The following is a 20,202-nucleotide window of genomic DNA, read 5'->3' as shown; positions in this document are numbered from 1 at the left end:
TGATGTAGTAATTACACTGCAATACTGAGTGGATGGATAACAATCCAATGTTTTGAGGATGATTAGAGTTTATGCCTGGGGGGGGGGGGTCGTACAGTACCAGGTTGAAACATCCCATCGATGACTTTGGTCTATGACAATATCTATCAGAGGGACAACCATCATACAAAAACAGACATAAGAGCCACATAGGTACATAAGTAGTTAATGATTTGAGATTCAGAGCTTAAAGGTGTGAGAAATATCAACCAATGTGTAAGAGGAAGTCCCAGAAGCTTAGAGATGCTTAAGACAGTTGCAGATGTGATCTATGAATTAGAACCTTTAGGCACAGGAGTGGCTGTGTGGTAAGTAGCTTGCTAACCAACCACATGGTTCTGGGTTCAGTCCCACTGCATGGCATCTTGGGCAAGTATCTTCTGCTATAGCCCTTGTGAGTGGATTTTGTAGACGGAAACTGAAAGAAGCCTGTCGTATATATGTATATATATATGTGTGTTTGTGTGTCTGTGTTTGTCCCCCTAGCATTGCTTGACAACCGATGCTGGTGTGTTTACGTCCCCGTCACTTAGCGGTTTGGCAAAAGAGACTGATAGAATAAGTACTGGGCTTACAAAGAATAAGTCCCGGGGTCGATTTGCTCGACTAAAGGCAGTGCTCCAGCATGGCCGCAGTCAGATGACTGAAACAAGTAAAAGAGACCGATAGAATAAGTACTAGGCTTACAAAGAATAAGTCCCGGGGTCGAGTTGCTTGACTAAAGGTGGTGCTCCAGCATGGCTGCAGTCAAATGACTGAAACAAGTAAAAGAGACCGATAGAATAAGTACTAGGCTTACAAAGAATAAGTCCCGGGGTCGAGTTGCTCGACTAAAGGTGGTGCTCCAGCATGGCCGCAGTCAAATGACTGAAACAAGTAAAAAGAGTAGGTGGGGATATATAGCATATAGTGCAACTGGAGCTTCTTAGGAGACAACTGATATAGAACTGTGGAAGGAATCTGTAGCTAAAATGCCATTCAGCTGAAAGGAGACATGATGGTGGAACAGGGAAGCATCCCGAGCAATAAAAGCAAAGAGGAAGATATGGAAGAATGGAGGTAGCTGGAAGAGAAGCTAGGAAACAGCTTTATTTACCAAGGGGAAAAATAAACAAAACAGGTATGCTAATATTCTATTGTTTGAGGATCAAAATTATGAAGCATTCTGGGTTGTAAAAATTGAAGTGTGGGAGGTGTGTGCAGACTTGCATTCACTGATTCTTAAAAGATACAAGGATGGAAGTGCAAATATGAAAGGCGACTAAATGTGAGAGAGCTGTCCTAATGGGAACATGAGGGCCCAGCCATTCTTACTGGTGGCTGTTAAGAATTCGAAGACTGCGAAAGCCCCTTGTCCACCAGGAATCTTCTCTATATATAAACGGCAGTTTATCTGTGTGTCTGTTAGGTTGTACCCTCACCCTGACCACGGCTTTCAACCGATTCTGATGAAACTTGACACACACATCGCCCAATGTCATAATTCAAAACTAACGCAGCAAAAATTTTGAAAAGTTCCCCCAGTTCTGAAAAAAATCGATAAATTCGATATGGGGTCGAGAATCAGAAACCCAAACCACAGACTGTCTAGGGGACGCAGCTCGACCTTTTTAACTCTCAAACAAAAATTTACCATCATTTTTTTCCATTTTTTTGGCTATAACTCTCTAAAAATGCTTTATAGTTATTTCCCTTACAAACCCGAGCAACGCCGGGCGATACTGCTAGTTACTTCTAAAGTGCATAAATTATGTGGCATATTTGGATACTGCCTTCTCTCCATTCAATTAATAAGGTTGTCCAGGAAGGTATAAACAATGCTTAGTGTAACAGGATTATAGTCAAAATGTTTCAAGGGTAAAGGAGATGCCTTAGACAGAAGTAAAAGCAGAGATTTCAGATTATAGGACCAGGCTCTCTCTCTCTCTCTCTTTTACTTGTTTCAGTCATTTGACTGCGGCCATGCTGGAGCACCGCCTTTAGTCGAGCAACTCGACCCCGGGACTTATTCTTTTTGTAAGCCCAGTACATATTCTATTGGTCTCTTTTTGCCGAACCGTTAAGTGACGGGGACATAAACACACCAGCATCGGTTGTCAAGCAATGCTAGGGGGACAAACACACACACATACATATATATATACATATATACGACAGGCTTCTTTCAGTTTCCGTCTACCAAATCCACTCACAAGGCATTGGTCGGCCCGGGGCTATAGCAGAAGACACTTGCCCAAGATGCCACGCAGTGGGACTGAACCCGGAACCATGTGGTTGGTTAGCAAGCTACTTACCACACAGCCACTCCTATGGAAGCCATTGAAAGAGTCAGTCCGGTTAATTAAAGAGAGACTGAACCTTGATGAGATGCAATTTAGCTTCATGCTGCAGAGAAGCACTATTGACACTCTGTTATAAACGCACTCAGCAGTTGTTTGTGTATATTTTCACACCAGTCCTCTGCCTTCTTAATTATATTGTGAAAACTATTTTTGGCAAACTTAATCAAGCATCAACATCATCGTTTAACGTCCGCTTTCCATGCTAGCATGGGTTGGACAGTTCAACTGGGGTCTGGGAAGCCAGAAGGCTGCACCAGGCTCCAGTCTGATTTGGCAGTGTTTCTACAGCTGGATGCCCTTCCTAACACCAACCACTCCATGAGTGTAGTGGGTGCTTTTTACGTGCCAGGCGAGGCTGGCAAATGGCTACAATTGGATGGTGCTTTTTACGTGCCACCGGCACAGGGGCCAGTCAGGGCGGCGCTGGCTACGGCCACATTTGGATGGTCCTCTTATGTGCCACCGGCACTGGTACAACTACAAATTCCATTGATGCAGTTCTCGAACAAGAAGAGGAAGTGGAATGTAGACAATCAACTACTTGTGAGTACTTGCTAATAGTCTTCAGAAATTATGACTTCTCCGAAATTTCATTCACATTTTGCAGAATATTCATATATTAAATGCTTTAATTAGTACATCGCATCTCCAACCATTTTAAGGATGCATAAGTTTCTAGGACTTCCTCTTCCAGATTGGCTGAAATCCCTCACACCTTCAAGTTCTAGGTCTCAAATAACTAACTGCTAACCTATGTTGTGAAGTTTATTCCTTATCAGGTAATGACCTTGCAAGTATCTCAACATCTCAACTATGCCTGTCCTGCTTTCTGTATAGAATGTAGGCTCTGAAAAATGATTGTATTTCCCAAACCTGCAATTAGTGTTTTTACATTTTTATACCCCTTACACAGTTCCATGTTCTCTTCCTCTACATTATATAGGTACATTTACCTTACAATCATCAATGTTCCATGTGATTAAAGTTATAAACATACCATGGGTTGTAAGCATTAGAATCTGTCATTTTAGTGAAATTAGAGAGGGGTTACTGCAAACACTTTCCCCGCTTGGATATCTCTTTTTGGCAATCTTTCGTTTTGACTTGCTTTTCTCATTAATTTCCGTAAAAGAATTTTATTTATTTACTTTTGTTGTAAAGTGAAGGAGAAGAGAAAGTGAAAATGTATGTATGTGTATATGAAATGGATTTTTGTGTGTGTGTGAGAGAGGAAGTGAAGGGATAAATTGTCATGTATACGTACATACATAAATACTTATGCATACATCTCTTTTATAGGTACATGTGAGTATTTTCATTGCTTGCGAAGACATGTTGGGGCAAGCGAAATCGAAATCGAATTGAACCAGCCAGGATCCCTGGTCTGGTGGTACGTAAAAAGCACTATCCGACTCGTGGCAGATGCCAGCGCTGCCTCGACTGGCCTCCATGCCGATGTCACGTAAAATACACCAATCCGACCGTGGCCGTTGCCAGGCTCGCCTGGCACCTGTGCAGGTGGCACGTAAAAAGCACCCACTACACTCACGGAGTGGTTGGCGTTAGGAAGAGCATCCAGCTGTAGAAACATTGCCAGATAAGACTGGAGCCTGGTGCAGCCTTCTGGCTTCCCAGATCCCCGGTCGAACCGTCCAACCCATGCTAGCATGGAGAACAGACGTTAAACGATGATGATGATGATGATGATGTGTGTGAGAAAGATAGTGAGTGAGTGAGTGAAGGTGTGTTCTCATCATCATCATCGTTTAACATCCGTTTTCCGTGCTAGCATGGGTTGGACGGTTCAACTGGGATCTGGGAAACCAGGAGGCTGCACCAGTCTGATCTGGCAGTGTTTCTACAGCTGGATGCCCTTCCTAACGCCAACCACTCCGTGAGTGTAGTGGGTGCTTTTTACGTGCCAGACGAGTCTGGCAAACGGCCACAATCGGATGGTGCTTTTTACGTGCCACCAGCACGGAGGCCAATCAGGGCAGCGCTGGCTACGGCCACGTTTGGATAGTTCTCTTAAGTGCCACCTGCACTGGTATCATGTAATTTATTTTTTTTGCATGTGTCTAAGTGGTGCTCACTCATACTCAAATACATACCAAAAGCTTAATGTTTACTATAACACCCGGCTACCAAATCAAAACAAAAAAGTGTAATAGGTGTAAAAAAAAATGTTTATTAAATGAATATAAGAACAAAAATTTGCACCAACAAATTAATCATAAAGAAATTTTGGGGGGAAATTTTTTTCCAAGGGGGTGAAAAGAGGACTTTTGAAGAAAAAGAAATAAATTATACTGGTTCTTGATGTCATTCACCAGTAACTCCTTAATGATCTGCAAAGTGTTCTATCTATTTATTATTCCAGGAGGATCTTTAATAACCTCATTTCCAGCTTTTGAAGGGAACATATGATGATGAAGATTGCAATCCAAAAGCTTGCCACAATACACTATAGAAACTTTTATATATACACAAGTAACTTATGTTATTGTATAACATATTTAACCCTTTAGTGTTCAGATTACTCTGTTAAATGTAATATTTTTTTACTCAAATTGTTTTTAATTAATCATTCATTATCTTACAACTTTGGGGTTTCAATGACGTGATTGTTCATTTTTAGAATGTCAATGTAGGTTAGGTGTGAGAGCCCTGATCTGGTCAGTTTAAACATAAAATAGGGAGAAAACTTTGGCCGGATATGGCCAGTTTAACCCTTTAGTGTTCAGATTATTCTATCAAACATAATACCTATTGATTCCCATTGATTTGAATCGATCATGCATTATCTCATATCTTCAAGATCTTGATGGTGTAATTACTTAATGTAGAATAACATTGTAGGGTAGGTGTGAGAGCCTGGATCTGGTCAGTTTGAACATAAAACAGATTAAATATTTTGGCCGGATATGGCCGGTTTAAATACTAAAGGGTTAATGAGTGAACCATTTAAAAGATAATAAACAATATACAGAAATTATAAGGATGTGATATTCAATAAGGAATAATGCACAGGGATGTCAGGAGGAGTTTTGGTATGTCCTTACAGCATGGATAGGAGAGAAATGCATAAAAGAAAACAAAAAGATTTTAAATTTTGGGAAAATTTTAGTTAGAACTTCCATTGCATAAAAAATATATAACAAACAACAAACTACTCTTTTCCTTTCTCCCCCGTATGAATATGTTTGTGTTTTGTTAGGTAACTGTTTTGAGAGAATGATTTACCACAGATATCACAGTGGTATAGTTTCTCTCCAGTATGAATACATTTGTGTGCAGTTAAGGTATGATTCTGAGAGAATGATCTACCACAAATGTCACAGTGATATGGTTTCTCTCCTGTATGAGTACGCATGTGTATGGTTAATTGACTGTTTTGAGAGAATGATTTGCCACAAATATCACAATGATATGGTTTCTCTCCTGAATGAATACGTCTGTGGGCAGTTAATTTACTACTATCAGAGAACGATTTGCCACAGACATCACAGTGATATGGTTTCTCCCCTGTATGAATACGTCTGTGTGTAGACAAGCAACTACTGTTAAAGAATGATTTACCACAGATATCACAATGATACGGTTTCTCTCCTGTATGAGTATGGTAGTGTGTAGATAACTGACTACTGTGAGGGAATGATTTACCACAGATATCACAGTGATATGGTCTTTCTCCTGTGTGGGTACGTTTGTGTGTAGGTAAGTGACTACGGTGAGAGAATGATTTACCACAAATATCACAGCGATATGGTTTCTCTCCCGTATGAACACGTTTGTGTGTAGGTAGCTGACTACTGCGTGAGAATGATTTACCACAGATATCACAATGATACGGTTTCTCTCCTGTATGAGTACGTTTGTGTTTAGATACGTCACTACTATGAGAGAATGATTTACCACAGATATCACAATGATAGGGTTTCTCTCCTGTATGAATACGTTCATGTGTAGTTAAGATACTGTTATGAGAGAATGATTTACCACAGACATCACAATGATATGGCTTCTCTCCTGTATGAACATGTTTATGTTTAGTTAAGATACTACTATCAGAGAATGATTTACCGCAAATGCCACAATGATATGGTTTCTCTCCAGTATGGATACGTCTATGTACAATTAAGTGAATACTTTGAGAGAATGATTTACCACAGTCATCACAATGAAACGGTTTCTCCCCTGTGTGAATACGTTTGTGTCTAGATAAGTCACTAATACGGGAGAATGGTTTACCACAGATATCACACTGATATGGTTTCTCTCCTGTGTGAATTTGTTTATGTGTAGTTAAGGCACTATTTCGAGAGAATGATTTACCACAAATATCACAATGATACAGTTTCTCTCCTGTATGAATTTGCTTGTGCATAATTGGATTACTTTTTTTGAAAGAAGAACTTCGTACAGACATCACAATCATATGATCTCTTTACCATGTGTTTTCCGTTGCTTTTTTTTATCTCAAATTCCTATTTATATATTTTTCTTGCTTTTGTTTTTATACTTTATTCCTTACAAACATGTCCAGTGTTACCTTTGCATAGCAACACTTCCATAAATCTATCCAATGTTAATCAGCACATTGGCTCCTCTTCTTCACACTCCAGTCAGAGATGTTCATAAATTTGGCTAATGATATTATTTCAGAGCAAACATTTCATGGGAATTCTTCCACAGATTTGTAGAAACAATCTCATACATCTGTTTTGTATAATATTTTCTTTTAGTCTTTAAAACACGGTAGAGATTAAGGATGTTTCTTCTGTTATGTCAATGTCATTTGATGTTCTGAAATTATAAAGAAACAACAGTGTAAGATGTAGAAGCTACTTAACATATACAGATTCATTTCTGTTGAGATAAACTGTAGAAATAAACATTTACTTTAACAACTGAGCTGGATTGCAATAGCTCCATAAAGAAGTCATCATCATCATCATCGTTTAACATCCGTTTTCCATGCTGGCATGGGTTGGACGGTTCGACCGGGGTCTGGGGAGCCAGGGGCTGCTCCAGGCTCCAGTCTGATCTGGCAGTGTTTCTACAGCCGGATGCCCTTCCTAACGCCAACCACTCCGCGAGTGTAGTGGGTGCTTTTTATGTGCCACCTGCACAGGTGCCAGAGGGGTCTGGCATCGGCCACGTTTTCATTTTGTCATATTCGTTTAGACGAAGTTGTTTTACACCTATTACAGTATTTTCTTTTTTGTTTTTATTACCGGGTCAAACGCTTTAGTTTGACCGATTATTTAACAGAACGCACATGTCAGAAATGGCTTAAGAAATTCCGTTCTGGAGAGTTTTCGCTCAAAGATAATCAACAGTGGCTGTGTGGTAAGTAGCTTGTTTACCAACCACATGGTTCCGGATTCAGTCCCACTGCGTGGCACCTTGGGCAAGTGTCTTCTACTATAGCCTCGGGCCGACCAAAGCCTTCTGAGTGGATTTGGTAGACGGAAACTGAAAGAAGCCTGTCGTATATATGTATATATATATATGTATGTGTGTGTGTTTGTCCCCCTAGCATTGCTTGACAACCGATGCTGGTGTGTTTATGTCCCCGTCACTTAGTGGTTCGGCAAAAAGAGACCGATAGAATAAGTACTGGGCTTACAAAGAATAAGTCCCGGGGTCGAGTTGCTCGATTAAAGGTGGTGCTCCAGCATGGCCGCAGTCAAATGACTGAAACAAGTAAAAGAGTAAAGAGAGAGAACTGGTCAACCTACTGAAGTTGATGATGACCGAATCATAGCTATAATTGAATCTGACTTATATAACAGTGTGAGAGATTGCAGTGAGGTCAGATGTATCACACACAATTGAAAGTCACTTAAAATGCTTCGGTCTCGTTAAGAAGTTCGATATTTGGGTTCCACATAAATTGAGATTCAAAGAGAGGTGCGATTCTGCATTAACCCCCGAAATAACCTGGCAAGGTATCTTCCATAGCTAGAAACAGCAGCGAAATCTCCCACAACTTATAGAATCTTTCTTCCATCGTTAGATATAGCGACCAAGTCCTGAGCAAATCATGAACATCTCTCATCCAGAGCTAGAAATAGCAGCCAAACGTTGCCAAATCAAGGACATCTCTCACACACAAAATAAAAGAAACACAAAGAATCAACGCGTCAAAAACCGAACGTCTACAGAGTTAAAAACATTAAATAATTTTGTTGTGTATGAGGAGAGTGCCTTATAATTAATTTAATACCCTCACCGGTAAAATTTCCACTTATTTCTTTTTTATTATTCTAAAAGTTTCGTTGCGTCTTGCAACCTTTTCACTAGTTTTAAGACTATTGAAAAGGTTGCAAGACGCAACGAAAATTTTAGGACAATAAAAATAAGAAATAAGTGGAAATTTTACCGGTGAGTGTGTTAAATAATAAGGCACAAAAAGAAAATGACTCTCCCCAGACACAACAGAATATTGTTGAAGCATGGAACAAACTGCCGGCATCAGTTGTTAGTTGTCGGATCACTGCATCGTTCAAAACTTCCATGCTTCCTGGGATTCGCCAACACTACACCTGATCTTCTCCCCTCCATACACACGCAAGCATGTATCTGACTCATACACTGTTCACTTCCCAGACATTCGTACTTTACTGCATATGCTTTATACGCACTTTCTGACAAGTTGTGGTGCATCTGAGCACTGTATGCAATAATTTCATTATTATCATTTTAATATGCTTCAACACACGAACTCATATAAATAATAATAATAAGAAGAACATTGTGTACAGTGCTCAGGTGCACTATAACTCATCTAAAGTGTATGTATAGTACATAGGGTAATGTACAAGCGTCAGGAAAAGAACAGTGCATGAGTCATGACATACACATATGTGTATGAGTATGGAAGGGGGGCAATCAGGTGTAGTTTCGGCGGATTTCGGAAAGCATGAGGGCCTTAAATGATGCAGTGTCATGGCAGTCAACTGATGCAGGCAGTTTGTTCCATGCTTCAGCAACTCTGAGCGTGAAAAAATGTTTCCGAAAGTCATGGGAGCTGTGCTGCTTTCTGACTTTGTAGGCATGTCCACGTGTGTTGGACACATGGAGAACAAAAAGGTGTTCAGTGTTGTTGTTGGTGAGGTGGTTGATAACTTTGTGGGTGTTTACCAAGTCCATCGCCAGACGCCGGAGCTTCAGTGAATCCATGCCCAGGGAAACAAGGCGCTCAGAGTATGGTAGGTGTCTGATGGAGGGTATGCGTTTGGTTGCACGTCTCTGAACAGATTCCAGGAGGTCAATGTTCGGCGATCTTTCGTCTCTAGTAGACCTTTCCGTCGATTTCCGTAAAAAATTTTTTTTTTTACATATGGGCTTGCGGGAACTTTTGAAGTAATATACATACATATACACATACACCGAGTAAAAAATTTCAGTTATCTCTTTCTTTCACACATTACTCTGTCTCTTCACACATACTAACAGAAGCACTTCACTTACACAACATACTGTCTGTCTCCCACACCCCATCAAACACACACACACACACATGTCCATCAATGCTTCCCATGCACGGTAACTTCAAAAGAACTTCCCTCGTCATACAATCGCTTTCTCTTAGTCTCTTTCGCTCTCATTACTTCAAAAGTTCCCGCAAGCCCATATGTAAAAAAAAAAATTTTTTTACGGAAATCGACGGAAAGGTCTACTAGAGACGAAAGATTGCCCAATGTTCTGAGCAAGATAGGGGTTCCGAACTGATGATGCGAATTCCAAGTGTGGTCGTACCATAGCTGTAAAGAATCTTGCAAACCAAATAGAATAATTTCATTGCTGAATACTTACGGAAATTTTTCATAAACGATAATGCTGTTATATGTGTGAGTATTTGGTAGTCGAAATATGCGTTATCAGTACATATAATTGGATTTACCAACTAATTAAGAGAGACACACGCACAGGACATTTAACCGGATATCAACACAAAGAAAGAAGGATTTTCAATGCGCATGCGTATCTCTTTTCTTGAAATATTTACCACATAAGCTTAATTAATAAAAATACAACAAAGAAGGAAAACGAATAAAAGTTTAAAAGATCGAGACCCGGCAGCCTAAAAGGCCGAATACAGTAGAGTATACAAAAGGCGAAAGAATTAGACTTTTGGCTGCCTTAAATAGTAACAGAGGAGAAACGCATGCGCATTGAAAACACTTCCCAATCCATTCTGATTTCTGGTTAATTGTCCAGGTGCGTGAATTTCTCTTAATCAGCTGATTAATTCATGTGTAATACTAATAATTTATTTCTCACCTACCAGATATACACATATATATAACAATACAATCCTTTATGAAACATTTCCGTAAGTATTAAGCAATGAAAATATTCGATGTGTTTAATTCTGTAGACGTTCGGTATTTGGTGCGTCGATTCTTTGTTTCTCTTCTATGTTTTTTATGAACGAGAGATGTCACTGATTTGTGCGTGATTTGGCTGCTATTTCTAGCTATGGAAGAGAGATTCCATGATCTGTGTGTGATTTGGCTGCTATTTCTAGCTATGGAAGAGAGATTCTATGATCTGTGTGTGATTTGGCTGCTATTTCTAGCTATGGAAGAGAGATTCCCTGATCTGTGTGTGATTTGGCTGCTATTTCTATCTATGGAAGAGAGATTCCATGATCTGTGTGTGATTTGGCTGCTATTTCTAGCTATGGAAGAGAGATTCCCTGATCTGTGTGTGATTTGGCTGCTATTTCTATCTATGGAAGAGAGATTCCATGATCTGTGTGTGATTTGGCTGCTATTTCTAGCTATGGAAGAGAGATTCTATGATCTGTGTGTGATTTGGCTGCTATTTCTAGCTATGGAAGAGAGATTCCCTGATCTGTGTGTGATTTGGCTGCTATTTCTAGCTATGGAAGAGAGATTCCCTGATCTGTGTGTGATTTGGCTGCTATTTCTATCTATGGAAGAGAGATTCCATGATCTGTGTGTGATTTGGCTGCTATTTCTAGCTATGGAAGAGAGATTCTATGATCTGTGTGTGATTTGGCTGCTATTTCTAGCTATGGAAGAGAGATTCCCTGATCTGTGTGTGATTTGGCTGCTATTTCTATCTATGGAAGAGAGATTCCATGATCTGTGTGTGATTTGGCTGCTATTTCTAGCTATGGAAGAGAGATTCTATGATCTGTGTGTGATTTGGCTGCTATTTCTAGCTATGGAAGAGAGATTCCCTGATCTGTGTGTGATTTGGCTGCTATTTCTAGCTATGGAAGAGAGATTCCATGATCTGTGTGTGATTTGGCTGCTATTTCTAGCTATGGAAGAGAGATTCCATGATCTGTGTGTGATTTGGCTGCTATTTCTAGCTATGGAAGAGAGATTCTATGATCTGTGTGTGATTTGGCTGCTATTTCTAGCTATGGAAGAGAGATTCCCTGATCTGTGTGTGATTTGGCTGCTATTTCTAGCTATGGAAGAGAGATTCCCTGATCTGTGTGTGATTTGGCTGCTATTTCTAGCTATGGAAGAGAGATTCCATGATCTGTGTGTGATTTGGCTGCTATTTCTAGCTATGGAAGAGAGATTCTATGATTTGTGCGTATTTTGGCTGCTATTTCTAGCTATGGAAGAGAGATTCTATGATCTGTGTGTGATTTGGCTGCTATTTCTAGCTATGGAAGAGAGATTCTATGATTTGTGTGTGACATGGCTGCTATTTCTAGCTATGGAAGAGAGATTCCATGATCTGTGTGTGATTTGGCTGCTATTTCTAGCTATGGAAGAGAGATTCTATGATCTGTGTGTGATTTGGCTGCTATTTCTAGCTATGGAAGAGAGATTCTATGATCTGTGTGTGATTTGGCTGCTATTTCTAGCTATGGAAGAGAGATTCTATGATCTGTGTGTGATTTGGCTGCTATTTCTAGCTATGGAAGAGAGATTCTATGATTTGTGTGTGATTTGGCTGCTATTTCTAGCTATGGAAGAGAGATTCTATGATCTGTGCGTAATTTGGCTGCTATTTCTAGCTATGGAAGAGAGATTCTATGATCTGTGCGTGATTTGGCTGCTATTTCTAGCTATGGAAGAGAGATTCCATGATCTGTGTGTGATTTAGCTGCTATTTCTAGCTATGGAAGAGAGATTCTATGATCTGTGTGTGATTTAGCTGTTATTTCTAGCTATGGAAGAGAGATTCTATGATCTGTGTGTGATTTAGCTGTTATTTCTAGCTATGGAAGGCACCTTCTAAACACTCCATGCTTCATCGTTGACACGTTAGTTAATTTATGGAATGCTTGTTTCTTTGTATAACTAATGATGCGTTCCCACTCATCTAGCAATTTCTTTTTTCATAACTTTCTACAAAATGGATAATATTAAATAGAAATTTCTGAAAGGACATTTCAGATGATGCAGATAAGGGATTTGTGGGACACGAAAAATACAATTGAATGGGGGTTAGGGATAGTTTGGTTAAACTACAGCGTTTAACCTGGTCATTATCAAAATGATGTGATGTTAATTTTAATAAATCCAAATATTCTGTTGTTAAGGGAAATGTTTATTTCTACAGTTTATCTCAATAGAATTGAATCTGTATTTTTTTGAGTAGCCTCTACATCTTACACTGTTGTTTCTATCTGATTTCAGGACATCAGATGACATTGACATAACAGAAAAAAACTATATCTACCATGTTTTAAGGAATAAAGGAAATCATTATACAAGACAGATGTATAGCATTGTTTCTAGAAATCTGTGGAAGAATTCCTGTGAAACATTTCTGAACATCACTGACTGAAGCATGAAGAAGAGTGGCTCCTGAGCTGATGAAACTTGGATAAATTTATGTAATTGCTGCTAGGGAAAGGTAACCCTGGACAGAAATACAGCTGTAGTAGGAGCATTAGCAAGGAATAAAGTGTAAGAAGAAAGCAGGAAAAATATTTAAACTGGGATTTGAGAGGAAAAAGAATGGAAAAGAGTGAGAAAAGTATAGAACTGATTTCCTCTGAACCCATGACGAAAGAGAAAAGGAAATTGTCATATGAGTGTGATGTCTGTAAAAAGGTCTTCTCCCTAAAATGTAAGCTAATTTCTCACAAACGCATTCATACAGGAGAGAAACCGTTTCATTGTGAGGTCTGTGGTAAATCTTTCTCTCAAAGTAGTCACTTAACTGCCCATAGGTTTACTCACGCAGGAAAGAAACTGTATCATTGTGATATATGCAGTGAATCTTTCTCTCAAAGTAGTAGCTTAACTACACATAAACATATTCATGCAGGAGAGGAATCATATCATTGTGATATTTGTGATAAATCATTCTTTCGGAGCGTTTCATTAACTAGACATAAACGTATTCATACAGGAGAAAAAATGTATTCGTGTGAGGTTTGTGGTAAATCATTCACTGAAAATAGTAACTTCACAAAACACAAACGTATTCATACAGGAGAGAAGCCATATCACTGTGAGGTCTGTGGTAAATCTTTCTCTCGAAATACTCACTTAACTAGGCACAAACATGTTCATACAGGAGAGAAACTTTATCTGTGTGAGGTGTGTGGTAAATCATTCCCTGAAAATTCTACATTGATAAAACACTGTCGCATTCATACAGGAGAAAAACCATATCCTTGTGAGGTCTGTGGTAAATCATTCTCTGAAGATAGTGACTTAACGACGCACATACGTATTCATACAGGAGAGAAGCCATACCATTGTGATATCTGTGGTAAATCGTTCTCTCGAAATAGTCACTTAACTCGACACGAACGTATTCATACAGGAGAGAAACTGTATTCATGTGATGTGTGTGGTAAATCATTCCCTGAAAATGCTACCTTAACGAGACATTATCGTATTCACACAGGAGAGAAACCATATCACTGTGATGTCTGTGGTAAATCATTCTCTGAAAATAGTACCTTGATTTCGCACAAACGTATTCATACAGGAGAAAATCTATATCATTGTGATTTCTGTGGTAAATCATTCCCTGAAAATGCTACCTTAACAAGACACTATCGTATTCATACAGGTGAGAAGCCATTTCCCTGTGATGTCTGTGGTAAATCATTTTCTCAAAATAGTGCCTTGACATCGCACAAACGTATTCATACAGGTGAAAAGCCATATCATTGTGATTTCTGTGGTAAATCGTTCTCTGTAAGTGGTTTGTTAACTAGACACAAACGTATTCATTCAGGGGAAGCACCATATCATTTCAGTGTGTAGTAAATCACTTCACTGCAGTCTGTAGTACCTTGACCTCCTACAAAGTAGAAACCATATCAAGTCATTCTCTGAAAGTAGTCCCTTGACTAGACAGAAAGGTATTCATACAGAAGAGACACCATATCATTCCTTGTCAGTATTGCCTTGAGATTAAATTATTTCAAAAAATTTTAGATTTCTTTTGTTTTGTCTGCACTCTTCACCTCCCTTGGATTCAGTGAGAACATACATCAGTCAGGATACCAAGTCTGAAAATCTCTTCTCTCTATATATAAACGGCAGTTTGTCTGTCTGTGTGTCTATGTGTCTGTCAGGTTGTACCCTCACCCTGACCACGGCTTTCAACCGATTCTGATGAAACTTGACACACACATAGCCCAATGTCATAATTCAAAACTAACGGAGCGAAAATTTTGAAAAGTTCCCCCAGTTCTGAAAAAAATCAATAAATTCGACATTGGCTCGAGAATCTAAGCTTTTTATATGCAACACATTTTCTGTCTAGGGGACACAACTCAACCATTTTATCGCCCAAAGGGACAGCTAGGAACATCGTATACACAGAAGTATTCGAGTGAAGAGAAGACATTGCAACCTATACATGCGCCTTTGTTCCCTAGAGGGAAAGGACTAGATTGGGATTAGTCGTTGCCTACTAGGGGCTCTTATATACCCGGGCAACGCCGGGCTATGCTGCTAGTTTTCGAAATCTGTGGTAACAACAGAAAAAAACTCTCTATTTGTCTCTTTCAATTTTCGCAGTTCTCATGATAAACTTCCCTTCTCTCATCATCATCATCATCATCATCATTTAACATCTGCTTTCCATGCTAGCATGGGCTGGACGATTTGACTGAGGACTGGCGAACCAGTTCTATGGTAAATCTGCCCCTGCACTTTAAAGGAATGCATGAGGTAGATGGCTCTGCTCGATCTGTAGAAAAGGTGTTGGTAGAAACTCTATAAGATGCACCAAGTGTAAGCTATGGACACATAAGAGGTGCAGCAATGTCAAGGGAAGGCTAACTAGGAAGATGGTTTTTGTATGTGGCAGATGCTCAGGGACAATAAACACTGAAAATGCTCTGAGACCAACTTCTGTCACTTTCCAGGGAGAAAAACTAGAAATAGTTGATAGCTTCCGCTACCTAGGTGACCAAATCAGTAGCGGTGGTGGGTGTGCTGAAAGTGTAACTGCTAGAGTAAGAATAGCTTGGACAAAGTTCAGAGAGCTCTTACCTCTGCTGGTGACAAAAGGCAGACTGTATGACGCGTGTGTACGAACAGCCATGCTACATGGCAGTGAAACATGGGCCGTGACTGCTGAGGATATGCGTAAGCTCGTAAGAAATGAAGCCGGTATGCTCCGATGGATGTGTAATGTCAGTGTTCATACTCGACAGAGTGTAAGTACCTTGAGAGAAAAGCTGGACCTAAGAAGCATCAGATGTAGTGTGCAAGAGAAATGTTTGCGCTGGTATGGGCATGTGGCGAGAATGGATGAAGATAGTTGTGTGAAAAAGTGCCACACCCTAGCGGTTGAGGGAACCTGTGGAAGAGGCAGACCCAGGAAAACTTGGGACGAGGTGGTGAAGCACGATCTTCGAACTTTAGGTCTCACTGAGGAAATGACTAGAGACCGAGACCTCTGGAAGTATGCTGTGCACGAGAAGACCCGGCAGGACAAGTGAGACCATAACCCGTGGCCTTCTACATGGGATGTAGCCAGCCCACTTATGCATACCTTCCCTTCTTGGGACACAAAACTCTACTTGTGAAGACCTGTTGAGGCAAGTGAGAATCAGAATCGAAATCGATCAATGGAAATTGCAGCTGAGTTACCAGTGCCGGTGGCATGTAAGAGAACCATCTGAATGTGGCCGTTGCCAGCGGCGCGCCGACTGGCCTCGTGCCGGTGGCACATAAAAAGCACCGTCCATTTGTGGCCATTGCCAGCGCTGCCCAGACTGGCCTCGTGCCGGTGGCACATAAAAAGCACCATCCATTTGTGGCCGTTGCCAGCGCCGCCCCGACCGGCCTCGTGCTGGTGGCACGTAAAAAGCACCATCTGTTCGTGGCCGTTGCCAGCTCCGTCTGGCACATGTGCGGGTGGCACGTAAAAAGCACCCACTACACTCACGGAGTGTTTGGCATTAGGAAGGGCATCCAGCCGTAGAAACACTGCCAGATCAGACTGGGCCTGATGCAGCCTTCTGGCTTCACAGACCCCAGTTGAACCGTCCAACCCATGCTAGTATGGAAAGCGGACGCTAAATGATGATGATGATGATGAAATGCCCTTCTTGGATAATGTTGCCGCCGAAAGAAGTAATTTGCAATGCGCAGTTGTAGGCAGGAATCTGCTTGAGAAAGTCATGAGAATAAGGAGACGCCTCTGTCAAAAGGGTTTCAGGATTTTGTAGAAGGGGTACAGTAATCTTACCGTTGAAGCAGCCCATGCCGGGAGTTTCTCCAGGCCACTTTTTAGTTCCGCAAAATTGGCAGAGTGTGGACATGCAGCGTATTTGAACGTCAGGGTGATTACTGCAGTCAATTGTAGGATTGCAGCTGAATGCTGTCGTTGACCAACGCGAGGACCATGGCCTTGAGTAGAAATGTCGTGAAGCCTTTCGCTGCGTTGTAGCCTCCAGTCGTTGTCTTTCCCCTGTAGTATTTATTTGCAAGTTACAATTTACCTCTGTTTTCACGTGAGCCCCCTTTTTCATATAATTATTCCAACTTAAATTAGCCACTTCAAAACTCTTACCCAAAATTTAAAATCCTTAGTTTAGTCTGTTTGATTAACATTTTTGCCAACTACATTTTACTATTTTTTGGGAACTACACATTCACCGATTTTTCCTTGGGACGTTTTCTATTGAGTAAACTGATAATTTTCCACCATGCCTCAATGCAAAAGATCCAAAATAGGTCGGCAAACAATTGCTACAAGAAAATTAAATGTATGTGTGCAGGAGTGGCTGTGTGGTAAGTAGCTTGCTAACCAACCACATGGTTCCGGGTTCAATCCCACTGCGTGGCATCTTGGGCAAGTGTCTTCTGCTATAGCCCCGGGCCGACCAATGCCTTGTGAGTGGATTTGGTAGACGGAAACTGAAAGAAGCCTGTCGTATATATGTACGTATGTGTGTGTGTGTCTGTGTTTGTTCCCCTAGCATTGCTTGACAACCGATGCTGGTGTGTTTACGTCCCCGTCACATAGCGGTTCGGCAAAAAGAGACCAATAGAATAAGTACTGGGCTTACAAAAAGAATAAGTCCCGGGGTCGAGTTGCTCGACTAAAGGCGGTGCTCCAGCATGGCCGCAGTCAAATGACTGAAACAAGTAAAAGAGTAAATGAATCTAGCGCGGTCGCTAGATTGTAAGTCAATCTGCGTGTTGTGCTGCAATCCCTGCAGATTGTGCAACAGCTGTAGAGGAAGCATTTCTTGTTCAGCATGCTGAATGATGCTTGTTGCTATGGGTGACTCGTTGCGCAGTAATCCATGCAAACCGATGACAACACTGCTCTTCACTTTCCCTTCTTCGTGCTGAAGCCATTCCAAGTGCACTGAGAGCGTTCCTCCTGGCGGCGACCGCACTAGATTCATTTACTCTTTTACTCTCTTTTCCTCTTTTACTTGTTTCAGTCATTTGACTGTGGCCATGCTGGAGCACCGCCTTTAGTCGAGCAACTCGACCCCGGGACTTATTCTTTGTAAGCCCAGTACTTATTCTGTCGGTCTCTTTTTGCCGAACCGCTAAGTGACGGGGACGTAAACACACCAGCATCGGTTGTCAAGCAATGCTAGGGAGACAAACACACACACAAACACATATATAAATATATATATACGACAGGTTTCTTTCAGTTTCCGTCTACCAAATCCACTCACAAGGCATTGGTCGGCCCGAGGCTATAGCAGAAGACACTTGCCCAAGATGCCACGAAGTGGGATTGAACCCGGAACCATGTGGTTGGTTAGCAAGCTACTTACCACACAGCCACTCCTGCACACATACATTTAATTTTCTTGTAGCATTTGTTTGCCGACCTATTTTGGATCTTTTGCATTGGGGCATGGTGGAAAATTATCAGTTTACTCAATAGAAAAAGTCCCAAGGAAAAAGCGGTGAACGTGTAGCTCCGAAAAAAATAGTAAAATGTAGTTGGCAAAAATGTTAATCAAACAGACTAAACTAAGGATTTTAAATTTTGGGTAAGAGTTTTGAAGTGGCTAATTTAAGTTGGAATAATTATATGAAAAAGAGCACTCACATGAAAACAAGGCAGATCATAACTTGCTGGCAGTACTGTGCAAGCAGTCAATAAGAGCTTCCCACAGATGACAAAGTAAAGTATCGATTTTTTCCAGCTGGGTGTGTGTCACGTTTTTTCGCTGGCTCAGCCAAATCCTAGGTGCATTGAGAGTAGTCTATTTATGTTGGGGACGCAGAATTTCGAGGAAAAATTTTATAAGAAATAACATCCCAAGTCAAAGAGAGCACACATGTCAAATTTGGTGAAATTCGGTTGAAAATTGTAGAAGTAGAAGTGGTTCACACAACACACAGAAAGACAAGTTGCCTTTTAATATAAAAGATATATATATATATACAGGTTGCTCTGATACAAACATCATGAACACACAACAACCATTGGCTTGTTCTGAGACAATTTATTCACCTCCTCCTGTATATAATCAGATGGATGCAGCTTGCCAGCCCTGGACAAACCGTCCAACCCATGCCAAATAATGATGTGTGTGTGAACATATATATATATATATATGTATACATATACACATATATAGATATGTATAAATACAGAAAACTCTAACATGTCTGAATGACAGTAGGTTAAAAGCAAGAACAACTATTATGACATCTGTTACAAAACATTCATGGGATCCTTTTCAGGTGCTGAATAACATCCCTCTTTCCTGTGTTCACTCCCACATCTCTTTCCCAGTTTTCAGAGTTGACACTCTAAATGTAGGTCTAGCGAGATTGTAGAGAAGCTCGAACGGAGACATGTAGATGTATGTTGCATACAAGAGGTAAGAAGGAGAGGAGCTTCAGCCAGTCTTTGGCTCCACAGACCTACACAACAAAATGGCAATTATTGACAGCATCAACATAGAGGAAACTAAGGCAACATCAGCCATTGATTAGATGAGTTCAAACACGACAACAGGCCCCGACGGATTCCCAGCAATCCTAAAGAAATGCAAGGAGGCTCTAGCTAGACCATTTCAGATTCTCTTTCAGAGCTTCCTCACAACAGGGCAGCATCCCAAAAAACTAAAGGAAGGCATTATATGCCCTATTCATATATATACATATAAGGTGTGTTATGAGTATTTATAGAACACGTATCCTATATAAAAATCAACAAAGACAGAGAAGAAATGTTAAAAGTTTTATTAAATTTTAATCCATTCATACGATCGTTTTCAATGGTAACATTAACATGTAAGAAAACATGGAAAAAAATTGAATTAATTTAATTACATATTACTACTCTCATCGGTGCAAAATGGAAGAATACATCAGAAGAATATTGTTGTTACAGAACTATGTGGAGT

At 40.4% G+C, this 20,202-nt stretch overlaps 2 protein-coding genes across 6 annotated transcripts in view; one reads left to right on the top strand and one right to left on the bottom strand.

The window, feature by feature from the left end:
• Positions 1-14,787, top strand: part of LOC115226337 (zinc finger protein 271-like) — a 478,512-nt gene extending 463,725 nt beyond the window's left edge. For all 5 annotated transcript variants that reach the window (XM_036515246.1, XM_036515245.1, XM_036515247.1 and 2 more), the window contains one exon: positions 13,608-14,787. In XM_036515246.1, the coding sequence (XP_036371139.1) occupies positions 13,608-14,614 (1,007 nt within the window). In that variant the 3' untranslated portion in view covers positions 14,615-14,787. The remainder of the gene's footprint in view (positions 1-13,607) is intronic.
• Positions 1-20,202, bottom strand: part of LOC115226689 (zinc finger protein 91-like) — a 151,591-nt gene that overhangs the window by 9,422 nt on the left and 121,967 nt on the right. The window contains exon 14 of the mRNA XM_036515233.1: positions 5,812-6,067. Within this exon, the coding sequence (XP_036371126.1) occupies positions 5,812-6,067 (256 nt within the window). The remainder of the gene's footprint in view (positions 1-5,811; positions 6,068-20,202) is intronic.

This window comes from Octopus sinensis, linkage group LG30 (genome assembly GCF_006345805.1).
Source record: "Octopus sinensis linkage group LG30, ASM634580v1, whole genome shotgun sequence".
Classification (NCBI taxonomy): Eukaryota; Metazoa; Mollusca; class Cephalopoda; order Octopoda; family Octopodidae; genus Octopus; species Octopus sinensis.
Note: the sequence above shows the minus strand (reverse complement) of the source record. Positions and strands in the feature narration are given on the sequence as shown.